This window comes from Bidens hawaiensis, unplaced genomic scaffold (assembly GCF_021521415.1).
Source record: "Bidens hawaiensis isolate Kalapana, Puna unplaced genomic scaffold, B.hawaiensis_p1.1 tig00007413_1, whole genome shotgun sequence".
Classification (NCBI taxonomy): domain Eukaryota; kingdom Viridiplantae; phylum Streptophyta; class Magnoliopsida; order Asterales; family Asteraceae; genus Bidens; species Bidens hawaiensis.
The window spans coordinates 1,070,057-1,090,839 of record NW_027491517.1 but is presented as its reverse complement, the minus strand read 5'-3'; the positions used below and the strand labels follow the sequence as shown (position 1 = coordinate 1,090,839).

At 35.9% G+C, this 20,783-nt stretch overlaps 2 protein-coding genes, 1 long non-coding RNA gene and 1 pseudogene across 4 annotated transcripts; 2 read left to right on the top strand and 2 right to left on the bottom strand.

Moving 5' to 3' along the window:
- Nucleotides 1-1,232: 1,232 nt before the first annotated feature.
- LOC143635204 (uncharacterized) lies at nucleotides 1,233-3,359 on the bottom strand. The gene is made up of 3 exons (XM_077103088.1): nucleotides 3,163-3,359; nucleotides 1,986-2,171; nucleotides 1,233-1,577 (listed from the first exon to the last, which is right to left on the bottom strand). The coding sequence occupies exons 1-3, from the start codon at nucleotides 3,226-3,228 to the stop codon at nucleotides 1,383-1,385; spliced, it is 447 nt and encodes a 148-aa protein (XP_076959203.1). The 5' UTR covers nucleotides 3,229-3,359; the 3' UTR covers nucleotides 1,233-1,382.
- Nucleotides 3,360-8,623: 5,264 nt separating this feature from the next.
- Nucleotides 8,624-12,428, top strand: LOC143635265 (phosphoribulokinase, chloroplastic-like). Its single transcript, XM_077103141.1, has 5 exons — nucleotides 8,624-9,495; nucleotides 10,484-10,568; nucleotides 10,663-10,747; nucleotides 11,443-11,687; nucleotides 12,140-12,428. The coding sequence occupies exons 1-5, from the start codon at nucleotides 8,951-8,953 to the stop codon at nucleotides 12,389-12,391; spliced, it is 1,212 nt and encodes a 403-aa protein (XP_076959256.1). The 5' UTR covers nucleotides 8,624-8,950; the 3' UTR covers nucleotides 12,392-12,428.
- A 1,522-nt stretch (nucleotides 12,429-13,950) lies between these two features.
- On the bottom strand, nucleotides 13,951-19,537 carry LOC143635263 (4-coumarate--CoA ligase-like 6; annotated as a pseudogene). The gene is made up of 7 exons (XR_013154021.1): nucleotides 18,403-19,537; nucleotides 18,107-18,296; nucleotides 17,704-17,849; nucleotides 17,552-17,619; nucleotides 17,372-17,474; nucleotides 17,060-17,199; nucleotides 13,951-14,265 (listed from the first exon to the last, which is right to left on the bottom strand). The product of XR_013154021.1 is annotated as a 4-coumarate--CoA ligase-like 6 (transcript).
- On the top strand, nucleotides 15,935-16,354 carry LOC143635264 (uncharacterized). Its single transcript, XR_013154022.1, has 3 exons — nucleotides 15,935-16,031; nucleotides 16,108-16,233; nucleotides 16,321-16,354. It is a non-coding gene; the product is annotated as an uncharacterized LOC143635264 (long non-coding RNA).
- Nucleotides 19,538-20,783: the final 1,246 nt, after the last annotated feature.

Genomic DNA, 20,783 nt, shown 5'->3' with positions numbered 1-20,783 from the left:
CGTTGATATAGACAATATATATTGTAAATTATACGGTTGACAGAATGACTCTAACATTACTGATCGATTTCCGGTTGATTTGATAGTATATAATCCATGTATATATGAGTGTATGGTTTATTGGCATATATGCCGGTATAGGGCATGTTAGAACTGTGAATAAGCTAAGCAGCTAATTTCATGGTATATGTTTGAATTGGGGTGGTGTATTGCCATTTAAAAGTGTTATATGATTGATGGGTTACTGTGATAGTCAGAAGAGTCGTGTATACTTCATTCATGAGAGAGAGGGCCATTCCTATATGTATGTAGACATACTTTTTATGTGACATATCATATAGATAATGTATTACCTTGTTAAGTATGATCTTAACTTGAAATTGTACACAAATACTAAAGTGGCATGTTAAAGTTTAAACTCTTCAATAGACTCTACACTTGTAAACATTTGAGTCACTCCAAGGGTGGAAGGGGTCGTTTACTCGGCTAGGCTGAGTAGGCCGGATAGTCCGATAAACCGTCCCCTCTTCTGAGCAGCAGAGTCGAGTAGTTGGGGCGAGTAAAAGTACCTAGGCTGAGTAGATGGAGTGTAATTGGGATTGTTTTGGTTGGCTTAAAGTGATATTATCCTATTGATTAATTGTTAAATTAGTGGTTTGGGTAAATCACCCCCCTAGATTGAGTAGTTTGGAGTGGTTTTGAGGTGACACAAATTCTATTGATTCGTCCGGTCAAATTCCCTTTTTAAAAAATAAAATCACAAACTCTATGCTTCTAAATTATACCTTTTATGACGACCACGGGAATGAACACTCACCCCCCCTTGGAAAGACAAAGTTTCATCTAACTTCTTGATAACTTAGGGAAAAAAATAACTAAATCCAGTCCAAGTTCCTCGTCCGGTTCACTGGTTCAAACAAGAACGAATTAAATACGCTCACCCAGACGTTATGTAAACACATGACATCTTTCTAAATCATTGTATCGACATGGCTGTGATACATAAATCGTTGTTAAAATCACTATCTAGCCCTCATTCCTCATCGACAACATACACCAACACACGCCGAGTAATTTAACCACTTCCTTCTCTAGCAACCTCTACAACCCATATCCCAACCATTGCCATCAAAACCTTATTTAGTGTGAAGAACACATAGGTTATGTATATCACAAAAATTATCATACACACTGCACATACAAACACGTATGCGCATGTTTAATTCTTTCTAAAGAAAAGACAAACTAAATAGCAGTACACGATCATTATAGTGTATGTACATGCAATACTTTGTGTTCGAAATATACGCGTAGAGGCGACATCAAAAAAATGTAGGACAAGGTTGGAAACCTTAAATGCAGCATATGCTTTGTGCATAGAATCACATTCCAGACTCTTCAAGGAGTTTAAGAATGTTATGTTCAGGTGCACTGATTGATGGTAGTATCATCCTATTTGTTCGTGGTCGGGATTTTGTTTTAGGTGTCTCGGGTTCAGGTGGGCCCCCTGTTGTTACCGCTAAGTCAGCCCTCCTTTGCACCCCAAAAGATACGCGCTCTTTCCATATTCTTCCATCCTTTTATTTAACAAAACAAATAATCATCAAACACAATCCAAGAATTAACTACTCCGGGATTTAATGTTAATTGTTAAATGTTGTTAAATGACTAGGGAATGTGCGAATGAACTATATTTTAATCTTTTTATTGTTGGAACAACGTTTTAAAGTAAATTATGATATATTCATATTGAATGTTTGATCATTTCATTTAAAAATTTATACATGTTATCCCATTGTTCACCAGACACTAATCAATAACACGTTTGGCTATTTTTACTACCAAAAGTTAAAAAGATAAACGTAAACAAATAACATACGTAACCCTCAAAGACCGAATGATCCCAACCAAATGATTACAAGTAGAGATAGACAAACAATATTATCATAAGCAAATGTAAGAAAACTAGTTTGATGTGCACTTACATTGAGGATTGAAGGTTCAGGCAACGGGCAATGAACGGGTTGATCTAAGTCAAAAGGTTCAGTAGGTTGGTCAACCGGTTTAAACTCAATGGCCACTTCAATTCTGTGATGAGAAGTAGACATGACTCCGGTTACACTTGCAGCTTCTGTAGCGACTGTATCCGGGGGTACAACTACCCTTTGCTCCTTCACATAATTAATCAACAAAAACACAGGCATAAACAAAGTTAACAAACACAATTGACCCCTAAATAACGCGATAATCAAAAGACATTTTTTTTATTCAAACATTAAAAAGATACATAATAATTAGATAATCAGTTCCAAAACACAAACACCACTATCAACTATCAAGTCTTGAAATTCAGGGATTCAAATTTCAAAGCCAAAGGTTTAAAAACTCAAAATTGACATGACCTTTTTACTTTTCTTTTTCTCTACAAAGTTAAACTTTCACAAATTTATATAGCTACCTTCCGATATCAATCATCTTATGCAAAATCAAACAGCTCTCATCAACTTTGACGTTAAACATAAGCTCATTTGACTCTCAAAAAGTCAAATACGGTAAATTCATATACCAACTAAACCAATAATGTGACTAATCAACATCAACTACCATATACAAAAAATTATATATAGAGAACCAGAAAGCCCATCTCAAACAATTCAGATTCTTTATAGTCATATTATGAGAAACCAAACATATTTCATCAATTTTGACTTTTGACATAAGCTCAATTGACTCTCAAAAGTCAAACATGTTAAATTCATATATCAAACCAAATAATGTAACTAATTAACATCAACTACTAAACACAACAAACATACACAGAATCAAAAATCCCATCTCATGCAACTCATATTCTTTGACTACCAATTTACAAATTAACGAAAGTCAAACGTTCAAACCCCCAATTTCAATTGCATACCCTCAAATGTCAACGCTAATTAGTAATTACCCATAACACAAATCCAATCAACTAACATGAAGTTTCAATCAAGACAAAAAAGGAAGTCAACAGGATCACAGCTAACAGATCCAGTAACGCAATCGATTAAAAAAGAACATTAATATTGAGTTGAATATGAATTGTAAATTTGAAGTTAAATATTAAAGAAATATTATTAAAAGGACTGAATTAAAGAAAGACAGAGAGTTAGTTGTGTGTCTTACGAGTGCACTTTGAGAACGACGATGACCGTTTCTGCTGACAGAGAATCTAGAAAACAGACCAACCATGTTTATGTTTTGTTTCTTCGTTGAATGTTTTGCTTTGGTTTCGGAGCAATAATAAACGTGATGTTGATAAATGTCTCAGATTCAAAGGTGAAGATGGACAGATAGTAGCTTGGCTTGGTGGCTTTCTTTAGATTCTCTCTATATACATATATACATGTGTGTATACGTAGATATATATGCTTTTTTTAATGTGTATACATGGATATACTTTTCTAATATACGGTTTGGTTCATTCATATCGGAATAAGCCATGAGTCTAAATGATTCAGACATAATTTTAGTTATTCAGATGTTTTTCTTTCTGGAATTAAAAGTTTTAAGTCTGAAGCATGTTCTCGAAAATATTCTTTTTGACTTTCAACTTTTTATAATTATTCAGTTGTCTAAGGAAAAGTTAACATACAAATGAAATTAACATGCTAACCGTGAGAATCAAGTAAAGTAATTATATATACAAGTAGAGTAATTATGTAATTGCATCACATGGTAGTTACATAATTACTCTACTTGATTCTCACGTTTAGCACGTTAATTTCATTTGTATTTGATCCAAACTTTAGTTGTCTACATATCATATGAGATGTATAGTTATATATAGTTATATAGACTCTATGAAAGGTTAGTGTTATAGTAGTTAATCATATGATCTGTATGAGTTGATGTTTTTACATATGATGCAGGTTGTATTATACGTTAGACTGACATCAAAGGAACTAATGTAATAACGTACATCATAGACAAAAGGTTATAAGACTCATATGACGTTTTTTTGTTGTTTATATAGTCCATATGGCGAGTGAGGGTTGCGTACGTGTAGTAGCACTCAAAATTGAGCAATAGTAATTTGTATTGGATAATGACTAATGTAACCATTGTCATTCATAACTTTAACTTCCATCTTAAAGGGCAATCCAATTCTAATGGAAAAGATATTTCATTTATTCCTAACTTTTATTTATTTAATTTCAAAATAATAACTATATTTTAATTGAAACTAAACATAAGTTATTTTTTTCATATGTACACTTCGAATTGTTTTTTTATTGGAGTTGTACGGCATTCACAATAAAAGTTGAACTCATGGTTGTCATTGGCCACTATATTATTATCGGACTATGAGTAGGTATTATCAACCGGAGATATATATTTTATGCTATAGTTTTAACCACGATTCTTATCATCCCCTCTTTTCTGCTTGTTATTTCTTAAACATATGTTTGCTTAAATATGAAAAGGCTTGTAAAGACTGATGATACCCTGAATGAATATGAAACATCATAGGTCGAATAGTAAGAACCCTAGCAAATTTCATTAGATTATTGGTAGATAGATGGTTATATAGCCTTGGTGTACTTATTGATATAAAAAAGAAAGAAGAAGTTATGGTGTTTTCATAATCAGATACAACAGCTTTACCAAATCAATGGGAGGTCCAAATCAAGGACCTCACGACGTCAAAATTACTTTCGAAAAATGTTTAAATATTACAAAAAAAATTAATTAAATTAACAGGGTAATATAAACGTGTTGGTATGTTCATTACATCTTCTTGATATGTTCCACTTTCACTGATCTCTTATTGCACGCATACAAATACATACATACATACATATCTTTAGATAATATATATCTAATGATTTGATCGCTAGCGGTGTTCTCAAGACACGAGCCTCGGTCATCATTCAATAGGTTCTTTGTTTGCTGAAATTCAAATCTAAACTCGAAAAATGCTAGAAGTTGTAGTCAAGCCCAACTCCAAGACCGAATATGTCATAAAATGTTGCTAATATAGTAATTGACCATCACACAAGCCTTCCGAAGAATGTTTCCCTCTTTGCTCAAGTTCGTTTGGAGGAAGTAGAGTACCATATCAAATATCTGATACATTTTTACCTATTCGTATTCATTTACATGACAATGTAAAAACCGTTCATGCACCTATGTACATTCATTTCTTAGAAGGCAAGATTGTATAAACAAAAAATTACATAGATCCATACCCTTAGCGAGTCTTATAACTGTTACTTTAAGTGAAAAAGTTCATTAAACGATTAAACCCAAACATTAGCCATTGATCATTACACCCTTTTATGAACACTTATAAAGTAAATACAAAACAAAACATGTGGATTAAGACACTATCTTACAATTCCTTCTATCATTAACTTGTAAATATTCCATGATAAATGTCCTTGATCATAGAAGGTTGCCAATGTGTAACTATAGTAACTAATCACTTACAATTCATATCAATTTCAACTTATTTACTAAAAGTTGATTTTGGTTATGTATTAGTCATTAATATGTTTAATAAATAAAGTAAGCGACTTAACTATAGAAATAGTGGTACGATTTTGTAGATTTCTTATATGACTATAATATATATATATATATATGACTATAATATATATATATATATAATCCAATGGTTTAGATCTTTTCCAACACTTTTTACAAAAGTTTGTTTTTTTATTTTAACTTTCCTCTCTCTCTCTCTCTCTCTCTCTCTCTCTCTATATATATATATATATATATATATATATATATAGGGAGAGGATCATGAGAGAACTTCATTTTATGGAGAAACTAGAGAACTAATAATGAAGTATTTTTAATTTAATTAAAAAAAATATTTTTAAATTTTTTTTTCTTTCATCCTTCTTATATGTTATTATTTTTCACCACAAAAAAATATAAAAATAATAAAAAATAAAAAAAATTAACGAGTATTGCATATATGCAATACACCTTTTTTTATAATGCATATGTGCAATAGTGTGCATTTTGATATTTGAAATAATATTGGATAGCGAAACTAGAGAACTAATAATGAAGTATTTTTAATTTAATTAAAAAAAAAATTTTAAAATTTTTTTTCTTTCATCCTTCTTATATGTTGTTATTCTTCACCACAAAAAAATATAAAAATAATAAAAAAAAAATTAACGAGTAATGCATATATGCAATACACCGACTTTTTTTATAATGCATATGTACAATAGCGTGCATTTTGATATTTGAAATAGTGTTGAATAACATATATATAGTTGTTTGTATTGTTTATTTGCAATAGTGTTATATTATATACAAAAATTAAAAATAAAATCGATATAGTGCATATGTGCATTAGTGTTGTATTACATATGCGAAAATGTGTTTTGCATACAATTATTAGTGTCGTATTTGCATATATTCAATAGAATTGTGTTGTATTATATGCAATAAAACACTTTTGTATATATGCAATAGGCATTAGTGCACATATACACTACAGTACTACATCGACAAGGTTTTTTTTTAGTATCAATATCATCTTATTAGAATGAGGAAAGAAAAAAAAATCACAAAATAAATTTTTTTAAAATAGTTAAAAATAATTCTTTACTAATTCTCTCTTTAAGAGGAGTTCTCTCTAGATCCCACCCCTATATATATATATATATACTAGCTGGGTGCCCGCACGATGCAGCAGGGGCGCGCACAACTCCACAGTGAACGCATAGTCCGTGTTGGTACATACGTCACCTGGTGACAATGCACACGTATCCTAAAATTGGACCACGTAACTCGTGCAAAGCCAGTTGCGTGTTATCAAATATTGAACACGCGTAACCCGACGGGAATGCACGTTACCGACATGGGAACATGCTTAACCAACACCACGCGTGTAATTCATGGTGATTAACAGTGTAGGGTGCTACGTGGGACTAGACACGCATTTATCGGGCCCGGTATATTTAAACAATGGTATCTGCGTAACTTGTAACGAAAATCAAAAGGCAAACATTAAATATACATCATTTTTCTAAACCAATCCGTTTTGGCCCCAAACCTGTTCTGAGTCGACATCGTTCTGACCTGGCCCCTTTCGACTTGAACCTGAACCAAATTAACCATTTTTTTTGTATTGACTCATTCCTAGCCTATTGTACTTTTACAAATGACTTGAGCTCGCCCGACTCAACCTGCTACTCAGTGCTAAATAGTAAGCGCGTAACATGTTAACGTTTTAAAACTAAAAAAATTATAGCAATATCATACTCAAATCAAAGAGAATAAAATGCTCGTTTTTATGATGTACTTTTTTTGAAAAACATTAACGTGTGAAAAAGTTATGGCCGTTAAAAAGTCGTGGGGTAGTTGGTTTTGATTTAGGGGGCATTTGTGTAACTATTATTAAACTTTACAAAAAATGTAATGAAGTTGAGGGACTAAAGTTGTAAGTTTGTGTTAAAAGAAAGAAAGATGTAAAGACTTAATTACCCTTGATTTCTATAATTTTTATGCATCATGTGTTGTATATTAAGCATTGAGTTTGATACCTCTTAAAATTTAAGAGGTCCTTAACTCATATATATATATATATATATATATATATATATATTGAATTGTGTGACTACTTTCATATTAAAGTATTATGTGTGTTATGAAATCAATAACGTTAATCCGGTCCACAGATTGCTTTTGGTTCATAAATAGGTTCATGGGTTTGAAGAGAAAAGAAAGCGTTTTAGGCAATTATACTCACACCCCTATTGCATATTTGGAGAGCACGTGATATTAAAGTGTATAACAGTTAAGTGATTTCGTGTGCAAAGTTAATCAAAGAAATCAAGTCCACTTCTTTCGTTTGGATCAAAAATAGATCAATGATAAAGCTAAGGAATTTGGATCGGAGTATTTGGTGCTATTTACATCCAAGTTAATTCTTGTACTTTTGTATAATTTATTGTATATTGTTTTTGTGGTATCTATCGATTTGCTAGTTCCGCCTTTAAGTGTTCAAAACAGATCATTATTAAGTAGTCACCACCTATTAATACATCATAATAGACCAAAATAAGACATAAACTACTAACTAATGTTAAGTTAAGTTTAGGTATAGGTTTGCTAAATAAATTTAACACTAACATTACCATTCGACTTATTTATTTATTTTTATCCTAACAATGCTATTCGACCTCCAATAAAACAAACACCCATTAATACACCAAGATATTATTGGATCAAACGCCCTTTGATGTACCACTCGATTTACACTCACCCGGTTCACCCGATTGTGTGGCTAGTGTCACGGATATTCAAAACTACTCCCTAGATAAACAAAATTAACAAAGAGACCCGATTGAAATAGGGTTTAATGGTGTATAGACTAGACTCATGGATGCAAAATCAAATAGCATAAAAGAAGTATAATGTTAAATGCAACAACAGTGAATATGTAAATCTCATCCACTCACACATTACCACCCTCATCTCTAGTCATCCAATCTTTTGATGCCACGTGGTATGCCAAGTAACCATCCATGACCATGCTTATCATATCTCATCTACTTATCATCTAAAATAAGCTCATCCTTATAATGACACATATACCCTTCAACATATACACAAACCACAACTATGACCTCCCTCTAAAACCTTAAAATTACCTCCAATTTTGTCCAAAACCAAGGGTAGTCATAGAAACCCATAAACCTAATGAAGCCCTAATTAAACCCATCTATCTCAATTCTATACTTTCATCTGTTTTTTCACTTCAAAGTAAGTTGTACCCTTGTGCACCTTAACTTGTACACTCTCATTTTGCATTATTTCAAGACATATACCCTCATGATCCTTTAAGGAACACAAATCTTGAATCTTTCATTGATAAAGCTCCAACCTTTATCTCTCTTTCTCTCTCTAAACCTTCAAGAAACAAGAGAGAGAGACTTACCCAATGGCAGTGTGCACAGTCTACACAGTCCAATCTTTGAACTCATCATGTTCAATCTCATCACCCACAAAAACCCACATGGGATTCACCCCAAAGCATGTGTCTTTCTACACCAAAAAGACCAAAAGTGGCAGGTACTTTAGAAGTGGTCAGATCACATGTTCAGGTGACACAATAGTAATTGGACTAGCAGCAGACTCTGGGTGTGGAAAGAGTACCTTCATGAGAAGGTTAACCAGTGTGTTTGGTGGTGCAGCCTCACCACCAAAGGGTGGTAACCCTGACTCAAACACACTCATAAGTGACACAACCACTGTTATATGTTTAGATGATTATCATTCTTTAGACAGAACTGGAAGGAAAGAAAAGGGTGTGACTGCACTTGACCCAAGAGCCAATGACTTTGACTTAATGTATGAACAGGTTAAGGCACTTAAACATGGTGTGGCTGTTGAGAAGCCTATTTATAACCATGTCTCTGGTCTTTTGGACCCTCCTGAGCTCATCAAACCACCAAAGATTCTTGTTATTGAAGGTTTGCACCCAATGTAAGTGTCATTATTATTTTATGTAAACTTTTGTATAGTTGCATTCAGTGATCAAAATCTTTGTTAGATTGATGAACAGTAAGTTTGATGGTGTGTCCATTGTTGAATGTTTTGGAAAGAAATTAGTATGTGATGTGTGTTTGTTTGTGAAGGATAGGAAATAGGTATTTGTATGGCTGAGAATATTATGATATCTTCGTGGTATTATTGGGCCATAATATGGAGATAATTTTAAATTTTTATTTTTAAAGGAAAATCCATGTCAGCCACAAAACTTGATAAAATAACATTGATTTTTAAAAATTACGGAATATAAAATATTAATTTATTATACTCCGAAACAATAGATTTGCATTCTGAAGAATCCTTGAATTCATAAATGTCGTAGCATATTTTCATGCTAGCGTAGCATATTCATGCTCCTACGTTAGGCATCATCAAGATTCTTTTTTTTACGTTTATTTTATTTTATTGTTTTATATTTTTATATATTGTGTTACACATTATTCAATCTATAACCATTATGTAATAAACTTATAAAGCAAAAAAAATGACAAAATACATATATAAGCTTATTTATTAAATTGATTTTTAAGGAAATAAAAAATAACAATTTTCCTAATTGAAAAAAAAGTCAAATGATAATTGATAAATAAAAAAGTCAACGACCGTTCTATCTTTGTTTTCGACGTTTCGGAATTTATGATCAATTCCTCACTACTAGTATCTTCACTCAACATCTTCGACTTTTGGTATATATTACTCACTTAGACTGTTTATCACTTAGACTGTTTATTACCTTAGTCACTTAAAAACACACGTACCTATGAGTACCCTACTTGTAGTTTTATACAATTTTCTAAACTTAGTTAGTTATTACACTTGCAAATGATTCAAATTCATAACCGTACCTAGAATATGCAAAGTTTTGGCATATCATGTGTATGACTTATGATATAAAGATAATATGTGTTTTGAATATACGCAGGTATGATCAGAGAGTAAGAGACCTTTTGGATTTCAGTATCTATTTGGACATCAGTAACGAGGTTAAGTTCGCATGGAAGATCCAAGTACGTATCTTATGTGTGGACAGAACTTGGTATTTATTTAAGTAGAAAACAAACATTAAAAATGTAGAACAATTACTGACTTTCTGTATGTCAGAGAGATATGGCAGAGAGAGGACATAGTCTTGAAAGCATTAAAGCTAGCATTGAAGCCAGAAAACCAGACTTTGATGCTTACATCGGTAATCTTCTATAAACACTACTTCTCGCCATCACGCCTCTGGCCTAATGGTCAAGGATTTTTCCCATAAGAGTTTCGAGCTTGATAATCTGGAGCGTCAAAAAATTGTGACGCTTGAAATCCCGTCAAAGAATTTAAACTTGGGTAATGATGATTGGTGAGCCAAAGCTTACCTGACCCAAACATTGTTAAAAAAACAAATAAACACTACTTTTGAGTTTAGTTTTAATCAAGAATTATATTCTTATAATTGTTTGGAAATATTACTGATTGATTGATGGAGATTAAACTTTTTGGATGATGGATGAGAATCAAGTCAAAATTTATTCTTTTCAGTATTTTTTTTAATAATTATCAATGTGACAACTAAGGTTATACTATTTATATTATCATTTAATAATCTACTTATTTTAATTAAATACTCAGTAGATTTCACTAACTAAAAAATAACTAAAACTTTGACAAATATCTAGTTGACGGGTAAACACAACATGTATTAACTTGTTTAAAGATGTTTAAACAACTTTCTATTTGGATTTTAGAAATGACTATTTTGAAAGTGTTTTATTTATTTATTTTTCGTAATTGACTCGTTACAAACAAATTTTCGCTAAAATACACATTTTTTGAGTTTATGCTTTGAAATCACATTATATAACGTGCACTAATAATGATCGATCATGATAATAACTGTAGACCCGCAAAAGCAATACGCGGATGCAGTAATTGAAGTGTTGCCCACTCAGCTGATCCCCGATGACAACGAGGGAAAAGTGTTGAGAGTGAAGCTAATCATGAAAGAAGGTGTCAAATACTTCAACCAGGTCTACTTATTCGACGAAGGTTCCACCGTTTCATGGATCCCCTGTGGAAGAAAGCTCACTTGCTCGTACCCCGGCATCAAATTCGCCTATGGTCCAGACGCCTATTTCGGCCATGAGGTAGCTAACCTTGTGTACATTTCTAGTGTTGTGACAATCCGAGCCATGTTGGGTTCGGGCTCAAGTTTGAACTTAAATAAGCTGGCTAGGCTCAGCTTGTTTGTTTCACAGAGGTGAAAAGCCAAGCTCGAACCAACCATAGCTCGTTAATTAGACTTTTTGATATATACAAGACAAGAGAATATATATATATTTTTTTTTATTTTTTTAACATACACATTATACAAAATTTATAACAAGAGAACTTATAACACTACATGTATAATTTTTTTCTAGTTTTCTCGAGAGATATATATGTATTTTTGTGTTTCTTTTCAATATTATTATGTTATTTTTATTATATTGAGTCCTAATTTAAACGAGTCAATCGACCTAGTGTTTATAAACGAGCTTTTCCAAAAGCAAACTTCAAGTGATGCACGATCTTTTTGAGCACTAACGTCTTTTTGCAGGTTTCTGTGTTGGAAATGGATGGGCAATTTGATAGATTAGACGAACTCATCTACGTTGAAAGCCATTTGAGCAACATTTCCACCAAATTCTACGGTGAAATCACCCAACAAATGTTGAAACATGCTGATTTCCCGGGTAGTAACAATGGGACTGGTTTGTTTCAAACCATTGTCGGGTTAAAGATCCGAGATTTGTTCGAACAAATTGCAGCCAATAAGGCATCGGCTCCACTTGAAGCTACAAAAGCTTGATCATATATAATAAGAGTTACCATTATAAGTTCCTGTTGTGATCATATATGTATTTTATTCCATTTGTGTGTATGTATTCCATGAAGATATGCAATATAAATATGCCAGTTCATATATGAAACCATGATAATTATAATTATTAGAATTTGCATGATTCTTATCCGCGTGTCGATTTTGTTGCTATGTGTCATGGCGTGTAGCCTTCTTTCTAAATATAGTTAAAAGAGTAAGCTGATCAAATACGTTTGAATCTGAATGAAGATAAGTACTACAACCTAAATTGGGTAGGAGGTAAGTGTTAACTGATAAGCATGTCTATTTTTAATGCTTTTTAGTGTATAAAAAGGGAGTTAAAGAGGCAGTATTAGCATGCAGTTTCTGAAAATGAAATCAAAGTTGGTTTTTGTGTGGGCAGTTGTTCTTATTGTATCTGCTGTGACAACTGAAAGTTTTGAAAATGATGATAAAAGAGGTGAGTGATCTTTTTGTGACAAATTGTTTTGAATGATTATAATGGGTTTATTCTCATTTTTGTGTATGTTTGTTTAGAGGATTTAGCAGGAAAAACACAGGGAGGCGGTGGAGGTAAGGATATATGGGGTGGTGGAAGTGGAGGAAAGGGTGGTGGGTCAGGTGGTGGTTGTATTGGAAGATGGTGTGGTTATGGAGGTGGAGGTAAGGAAGGATGGAGCGGTGGTGGTGGATGGGGTGGCGGAGGTGACAAGGGAGGATGGAGTGGTGGGGGTGGGGGTAGTGGTGATAAGGGAGGATGGAGTGGCGGTGGAGGTGGAGGTGGAGGTGGCCAAGGAGGAGGTGATAAGGGAGGAGGAGGTGGTGGCCAAGGAGGAGGTGACAAGGGAGGAAAAGGTGGTGGAGGTGATAAGGGAGGAGGAGGTGGTGGCCAAGGAAGAGGTGATAAGGGAGGAGGAGGTGGTGGCCATGGAGGAGGCGGTGGTGGTCAAGGAGGAGGTGACAAGGGAGGAGGCGGTGGTGGAGGTGATAAGGGAGGAGGCGGTGGTGGCCAAGGAGGAGGTGATAAGGGAGGAGGCGGCGGTGGTCAAGGAGGAGGTGACAAGGGAGGAGGCGGTGGTGGCAAAGGAGGAGGTGACAAGGGAGGAGGGAGTGGCGGCAGCAGTGGCCATGGAGGAGGCGACAAAGGAGGAGGTGGTGGCCGTGGAGGAGGTGATAAGGGAGGATGGAGTGGCGGAGGTGGAGGGGGAGGCGGCGGTAGTGGAGGCGGCAAGGGAGGATGGAGTGGCGGAGGTGGAGGAGGCGGCGGCAGTGGTGGAGGTGGTAAGGGAGGATGGAGCGGTGGTGGTGGATGGGGTGGCGGAGGTGACAAGGGAGGAGGGAGTGGCGGCGGTGGTGGCAAAGGAGGTGGCAAAGGAGGTGGCAAGGGCGGTTCCGGTGGTAACTGAAACTACAACTAGTTTGAAGAATAAGGTCATAGACAAAGGGCCATACAAAAATACTTTGATTCAGTTGCATTTGTATGTGTGTGTGTATATGAGCCAGCTTATATTAATAAAATAAATCAAACCTATAAATTTACATCTGCCTACTAAAATGTCTGATTTCATTAATCATTATTTATAAACCAACAACAAACATGATGTGAATTTCTTTATTCTATTTCATGGTGTTCACTGCCTTACAACATATCACTTTGAACCAATTCGATGAGTTAGTTATAAGAACATATTCTGTAAAGCTAAAAAATGCTGCACAAATCATTACCAATTATTAGTGTAGTGAAGAACACATTCAAGTCTAGAATATAACTGCTCCTTCAGTTCCCTCAAAATCTTTGATGCTGCAGATCTAGGAATCATGCTCGCAAAAATCAGTCGCCTCGCCTTCTTGTATGGCACCACCTGTCACATCGCCAAACAACAAGATCTATATTAGAAAAATAATATAGTTCTTATAATCCTATTGACCCGCTGTGGCCCATACTAAAACTTACCCGCTTGTTTTCAAGGTTATGGGTCCAATGCAGGTAAGTTTTAGTGTGGGTCGAAAGTCAAAACGAGTCAAGACCACAGACTCAGACCTGTTTTGCTACGAAGTAAATGATTGGTGCTTCCAACAACTTGAACAATTATGTGTGACAAAATCTTTGTCTATTGACAAACTAATTTTACGTAAAAATAAACATTTTTAAATTGCAGGCCTGCAAAAGCTATACTACGATACAGTAATCGAAGTGCTGCCCACTCGGCTAATCCACGGCGACAATGAGGGAAAGGTGTTGAGAGTGAAGTTAATAATGAAAGTAGTCAATTACTTCAAACCCGTCTACTTATTTGATGAAGGTTCCGCCATTTCATGGATCCCCTGAGGAAGAAGGCTCTCTTGTTACTATCCCAGCATCAAATACATCTATGGTCCAGACGCCTATTAAGGCCATGAGGTAGCTAACCTTGTTTACAGTTACAGGGCTGTAAATGAGCCGAGCTGAGTAAGGCTGGGTTTGAGCTCGAACTCGAACTTAAACGAGCCGGCTTGGTTCGTAAATGAGCTGAGCGAGCTGGTTATTTATTTTATCTTTTCTACACATAATATACAAATTTATAAATAGAATAATTATATGCATCATTTTTTTATTTTATATAATGTTTTTACAGATCAAGAAGCATATTATATCTATTATTTTTTTTTCTTTTCAATGTGTTTATATATTATTATTATTACTACTACTACTATTATATACTATAATTTGAGATTTAATTTAAACAAATCAATTTAAGTGAGCCATGATCCGAGCCAAACCTGGCTCGGGCAACGTTAGTTTACAAAACAAGTCGGCTCAGCTCGGCTTGTTTATAAGCGAGTTTTTTCAGCCGAGCTATTTTAGAGCTTACTGAACAACCCTTGTTTACACCTCAAAAAAAGCAAATTTTGAGCTAATTTTTTTTTCCGACAGCCCTAGTTTACACCTCAACTTTAAGGCATTCGTTCCACTTGAAGCTACAAAAGCTTGATCATATATGAAGAGTTATTATTATAATTTCATGTTGTTATCATATATGAATTTTATTCCATTTGTGTGTCCGTATTCCATGGAGAGATGCAATATGAATATACCAATTCGTAAATGAAACCGTGATAATTATGATTATTAAAATTTGCATGATTCTCGAAATCTGTGTGTCCATTTTTGCCATTTGTCGCAAGGGGTGGCATTCTTTGTTTCTTGAAATCCGCGTGTCGATTTGTTGCCATGTGTCACGATGGGAAGTTCTCGAAATAAATTTGCATGATTCTTGAAATCCCCATGTCGATTTTGTTGCCATTTGTCACAAGGGGTAGCATTCTTTGTTTCTCGAAATCCGCGTGTCGATTTTGTTGCCAGTTGTCACGATGGGCTGCATTCTTTCCAATTATAGTCAAGAAAGAGATAGATGAACAAATGCGTATGAAGATAACTACAAACTAAATTGGGGGTAGGAGGTAAGTGGCAGGCAGGTCTCTTTAATGCTTTTTAGTGTATAAAAAGGGAGTAAAAGAGGCAGTACTAGCTTGCAGATTCTGAAAATGAAATCAAAGGGTAATTTTGTGGTGGTGGTAGGTTTTCTGTGTTGTGTTCTTATTGCATCTGTTGTGACAGCTGAAAGTTCTGAATATGATAAGAAAAGAGGTAAATGTTTTTTTGTTATAAGATGGTTTGAATGACTATGATGGATTTGTTCTCATTTTTGTGTATGTTTGTGAAGGGGACTTAGCTGGAAAAACACAGGAAGTGAACGGTGGAGGTAAGGATGGTTGGGGTGGTGGTTGTATTGGAGAATGGTGTGGCGGAGGTGACAAGAGAGGGGATGGTGGAGGTGGCAACCAAGGAGGTGGTGGTAACCAAGGGGGAGGTGGTAACCAAGGTGGTGGTGGCCAAGGAGGAGGTGGAAATCAAGGAGGAGGCGGTGGTCAAGAAGGGGGTGGTAACCAAGGAGGTGGTGGCCAAGGGGGAGGAGGTGGAAAGGGAGGATGGAGTGGTGGTGGTGGAAGCGGAGGTGGATGGGGAGGGGGAGGCGGAGGTGGAGGCGGTGGAGGTGGAGGTGGAGGTGGCAAGGGAGGATGTTGTGGTGGTGGTGGAAGTGGCAAGGAAGGATGTTGTGGTGGCGGTGGTGGTAAGGGAGGCGGTGACAAGGGAGGATGGAGTTGGGGTGCTGGTGGTCAAGGAGGAGGTGACAAGGGAGGATGGAGTGGCAGTGTAGGTGGTCAAGGAGGTGTTGATAAAGGAGAATTGAGTGGTGGCGGTGATGCCCAAGAAGGAGGTGACGAGGGCGGTCCCGGTGGTAACTAAAACCACAACTAGTTTGGTGAATAAGGCCATGGGCAAACAGCCATACAAATCAGCTTGTATGTAATAAGCCCATTTTATGTGTACATGGAGCAACTTATATTAATAAAAAAAAAAATCAAGTCTCTAAATTTATATCTGCCTACTTTGTTGGATTTCATTGAGTATTACTTATAAACTAAACATAAACATGATGCGAATTTCTTAATTCTATTTAATGGCATCCACTGCCTTACAACATACAGGTTTGACCTGATTCTATAGGTTATAAAACCATCATGAATCAAGCCCACACAATGAATTTGTGTTCTTATAAGAATATATTCGCTAAAACTAAAAACGCTGCATAAATCAGAACCATGAACAGTTACCGGTTATCAGTGTAGTGAAGAACACATTAAAGTCTAGAATATAACTGGTCCTTCAATTCCCTCCTCAGAATCTTTCCTGCTGCAGATCTAGGAATCATGTTCGTGAAAATCACTCGTCTCACCTTCTTGTACGGCGCTACCTGTACATTGCCAAACAACAAAAATACATTAGAAAAATAACATCTTATAATCCTATTGAATCCGTTTGACCCACACTAAAACTTGCCTGCTTGTTTGTGTGGTTACGTGTCAAAGCAGATAAGTTTTAGTGTGGATCAAAAGTCAAAACGGGTTGAGACCACGGTATCACACCTGTTTTGCTACAAAGTCAATGATGCTCGACTCAGAAGCTTCGGCTCCCGGCCTCGTCACTACAAAAGCCACTGGAACCTCTCCGGCTTCCTCATCCCTCACTCTGCATGTTGAACATTGTTGGTCATATAAAGTCAACAAAATATTAATATTATTAAGGAAGAAATTATTCAAACTCGCCCTGTTACTGCAGCATCAAGAATGGCTGGATGAGTTGCTAGAACATCCTCTAAATCAGCTGGAGCAATCTGCATTACAACCATTCAATCACATTATTCATATCCATCAAAATCGATTTTAACTAATTTTAAATATCTAATTTAGTTAATCACCTGAAACCCTTTGTACTTTATTATTTCTTTAACACGACCAACTATATGCAAATATCCATCTTGGTCAAAATATACAATGTCGCCCGTATGTAGCCAACCATCCTTATCAATAGTTGATGATGTTGCATCCGTGTCGTTTAGGTATTCTAGCAAAATTTGTGTCAAAACACATCACAAATGAATCATATGTTGAATGAAATATAAACTAGATTAGATTACAGTTTTGATGTGCCCTTTAACTTCAATAAGTACAAAAAACGTCCAAGAAGTTCCTATGCTGTTATACTTTTCATTCTTTTCACTAACTTATCTTAACTTTTCTGTTAACTGAAGGACAAAATGACTTAACTATCCTTGGTGTGGGATATTTGATTTACTAAAACAAAATCTTTAATTTGGCTACCTTTCATTATAGCCGGTCCACATAACCAAAGTTCACCAGTTTTACCAGGTGGCAGATACAAACCAGTAACCAAATCCACCACTTTGGCTTGCATATTTGGAGCTAACAGTCCAGCAGACATATAATTGTGCACGTCTCGTGTGTTAAATCCACGTGTTCCCACAGCTGTTGATTCACTCATCCCATAAGCCTGGTAACAATAACTTAAACACGTAATTTATGAAAAATAAAATCCCATTTTGATGCATGTTAATTATATATCAAAGGACAGAATTATAATTTTCTAATTTCCTTACCTGAATAAAATCAACATGAGGAAAATAATGCATAAACTCCTCTATAACCCTTGTGCTCAAAGGTGCAGCACCACAAGAAACCTGCTTCAAACTCTTCAACCGTCCACCCGCTCCACCCTTCGCCGCCCTAGTCAACGCAACCACCAACGGCGGCACCCCGGGAAAATGCGTCACACCATACCTCTCAACCGACCGCACCATCTCATCAACTCCAAACCTCTTCATAACCACAACTTTACTCCCCAACGACAAAATCCCCAAACCGAAAAGCGTAACCCCATAGATATGAAACATCGGTATAACCGCCAAGTAAACGTTATCCTCCGGCTGAATCTCATACTGCGAAGCCTCAAACCGAACAAAAAGCTCGACCGCAGATATCAATTCCTATGAGTCAACACCACGCCTTTACTCGCACCCGTCGTCCCAGACGAATATAAAACAACCGCAGTGTCGTTCTGCATAATATTTCCACCCATAACCAATTCATAATCACAGTAATCACACGAAACCAGCTTAGAAAACCGCGAAAACCGGACATCGTTTACCTCAAACCCAACATGTTCAGGCACTACAACATAATCAAACCCCAATGTGATTAACCAATCAGCTTTATCAAGACCAACAAAGGCAAACTTAACATGCACACCAAATGTTTGTTTTTTGACCTCAGAGAAACTACTCAACGGATTCAACGTACTGACAACGGCCCCAAGATACAATACGGCTAAAAGAATAACCGGGTAGTAAATGGAATTGGGTAAGAGGATTAAAACAACATCACCTTTGGAAAGACCTGATTTGTGGAGTCCAGTGGCTAAAGATTTGACTAAAGGTTGGAGGTTTGAGTATGGGATTGAAGCTCCGGTGGTGGTGCCGGTGTGGGTGTGTGAGAATACGCGGGAAACGACGTTGAGAAATGGTGGTGGTGGGAGGGTGACGGGTGGGTGTTTGCTGGTGTATGTACCGGTGTTGTGTGAGTACCAGCTGGTGTTATTATTATTGGGTGGTGAAGAGTTGTGATGAGAGTGGGTTTTTGAGTGGGTGTTGGAGAAGCTAGCCATTGAATTTGAACTGGGTTCGTTTGTTTCCTTGATGGGAATATATGGTTCGTTGGGAACTGTTGGTATTAAAGGGGACCACACGGGTCGGGTCGGGTCGGGTTCATGATATTATGTTTAGAGGGGTGCAAGAAACCGAAATAATCGGTACCGAACCGAAACAAAAACTGACGTTTGATTTTATGTTTTTGTAAAAACAGAGCTAATTGTCACGGACCAAATATTTGAAGATCGAGATGCTTGAATTGTGTTGAAACGCTTGGGTTTGTTGGCTCGTCCTGGACTTCATTGGGCACGGCCTCAGCGGGAAGGAAGGCGTACATGCCTAGCTGTGCTTGCGCGACGAACGCATCGTTGGTTGCGAGCTGTTGCCGCTCGCCTGATGAGTCCAAGGCAGGACGAAACCAATAAGCCCTGATCATGAGCGGACCGATTGGCTGGCCTTCGGGCGTCACACGGAGTCTGAGAGGTAGCTCCGTGACATAATGGCTCGGTTTTGGTTTTGCGTGTAACAAAAACCGAAAAAACTGAACCGGACCGGTTTCTATATATTTATTTTTTTTGTTTTTATTATAAGTAATTTATAAGAATTTAATAAATATGTATAATAATTTATTAGTTAACAATTAACAAAATTATTTATTTTGGCCAACTTTCTTTTCGGCTTAAATTTTTCAAGCTGGAATGACAAAAAAAAAAAAAAACCGAAACCGAACGGTTTCAAAAATCCAAAAACATGAGTTTTGATTTTCGATTTGGTTTTAGCAAAACCCACGTAAACGATACCACATACACTCCTAATCATGTATGTCTATATAAAAAGATAAGTTTATATAATTTTTAAGAGTTAATAGCAACTCAATTTATTGAAACTGAAGTTATATTAGGTTATGTGTTACGGTGGTGAGAAGGTGGCTATGCGAAAGGACATATCGTGGCAAGTAAGAGCATTCTCATCCGGATCTTCATCCCCATCTTTATAATTACACTACAAAACATTACATTTTTCTTTCTTGTTCAATTAAATAATATTACTTTATACCTTTATCATTACAGCTTTCCCCTTCCTCTACTCACAACCAGTTAAACATATATTAAAAAATAAATCGGGACAAATAAAGTTTTCCCAATTTTACAAAAAATCACTACATTTTCTCTCTACATCTTATAATTTACACTTACAATCATTCAAAAAATCATGAGTTGGAAATGCTCTAAGTATCAAGGTGGGAAAAAAGTCTTTCACATCTCAAAACATGGTTATGCTAAGGTGAGATACTGAAGTGTAAAATGTGATTGTGTGATGAAGATAAATAATTG

Excerpts from the sequence above, each read along its gene's own strand:
- LOC143635204 (XM_077103088.1), bottom strand. The coding sequence starts at position 3,228 with ATGGTTGGTCTGTTTTCTAGATTCTCTGTCAGCAGAAACGGTCATCGT. Across the intron at positions 2,172-3,162 it reads GTCGTTCTCAAAGTGCACTC|GAGCAAAGGGTAGTTGTACC; the intron begins GTAAGACACACA and ends AATTATGTGAAG. Across the intron at positions 1,578-1,985 it reads CTGAACCTTCAATCCTCAAT|GATGGAAGAATATGGAAAGA; the intron begins GTAAGTGCACAT and ends GTTAAATAAAAG.
- LOC143635265 (XM_077103141.1), top strand. The coding sequence starts at position 8,951 with ATGGCAGTGTGCACAGTCTACACAGTCCAATCTTTGAACTCATCATGT. Across the intron at positions 10,569-10,662 it reads AGTTCGCATGGAAGATCCAA|AGAGATATGGCAGAGAGAGG; the intron begins GTACGTATCTTA and ends TCTGTATGTCAG. Across the intron at positions 11,688-12,139 it reads ACGCCTATTTCGGCCATGAG|GTTTCTGTGTTGGAAATGGA; the intron begins GTAGCTAACCTT and ends GTCTTTTTGCAG.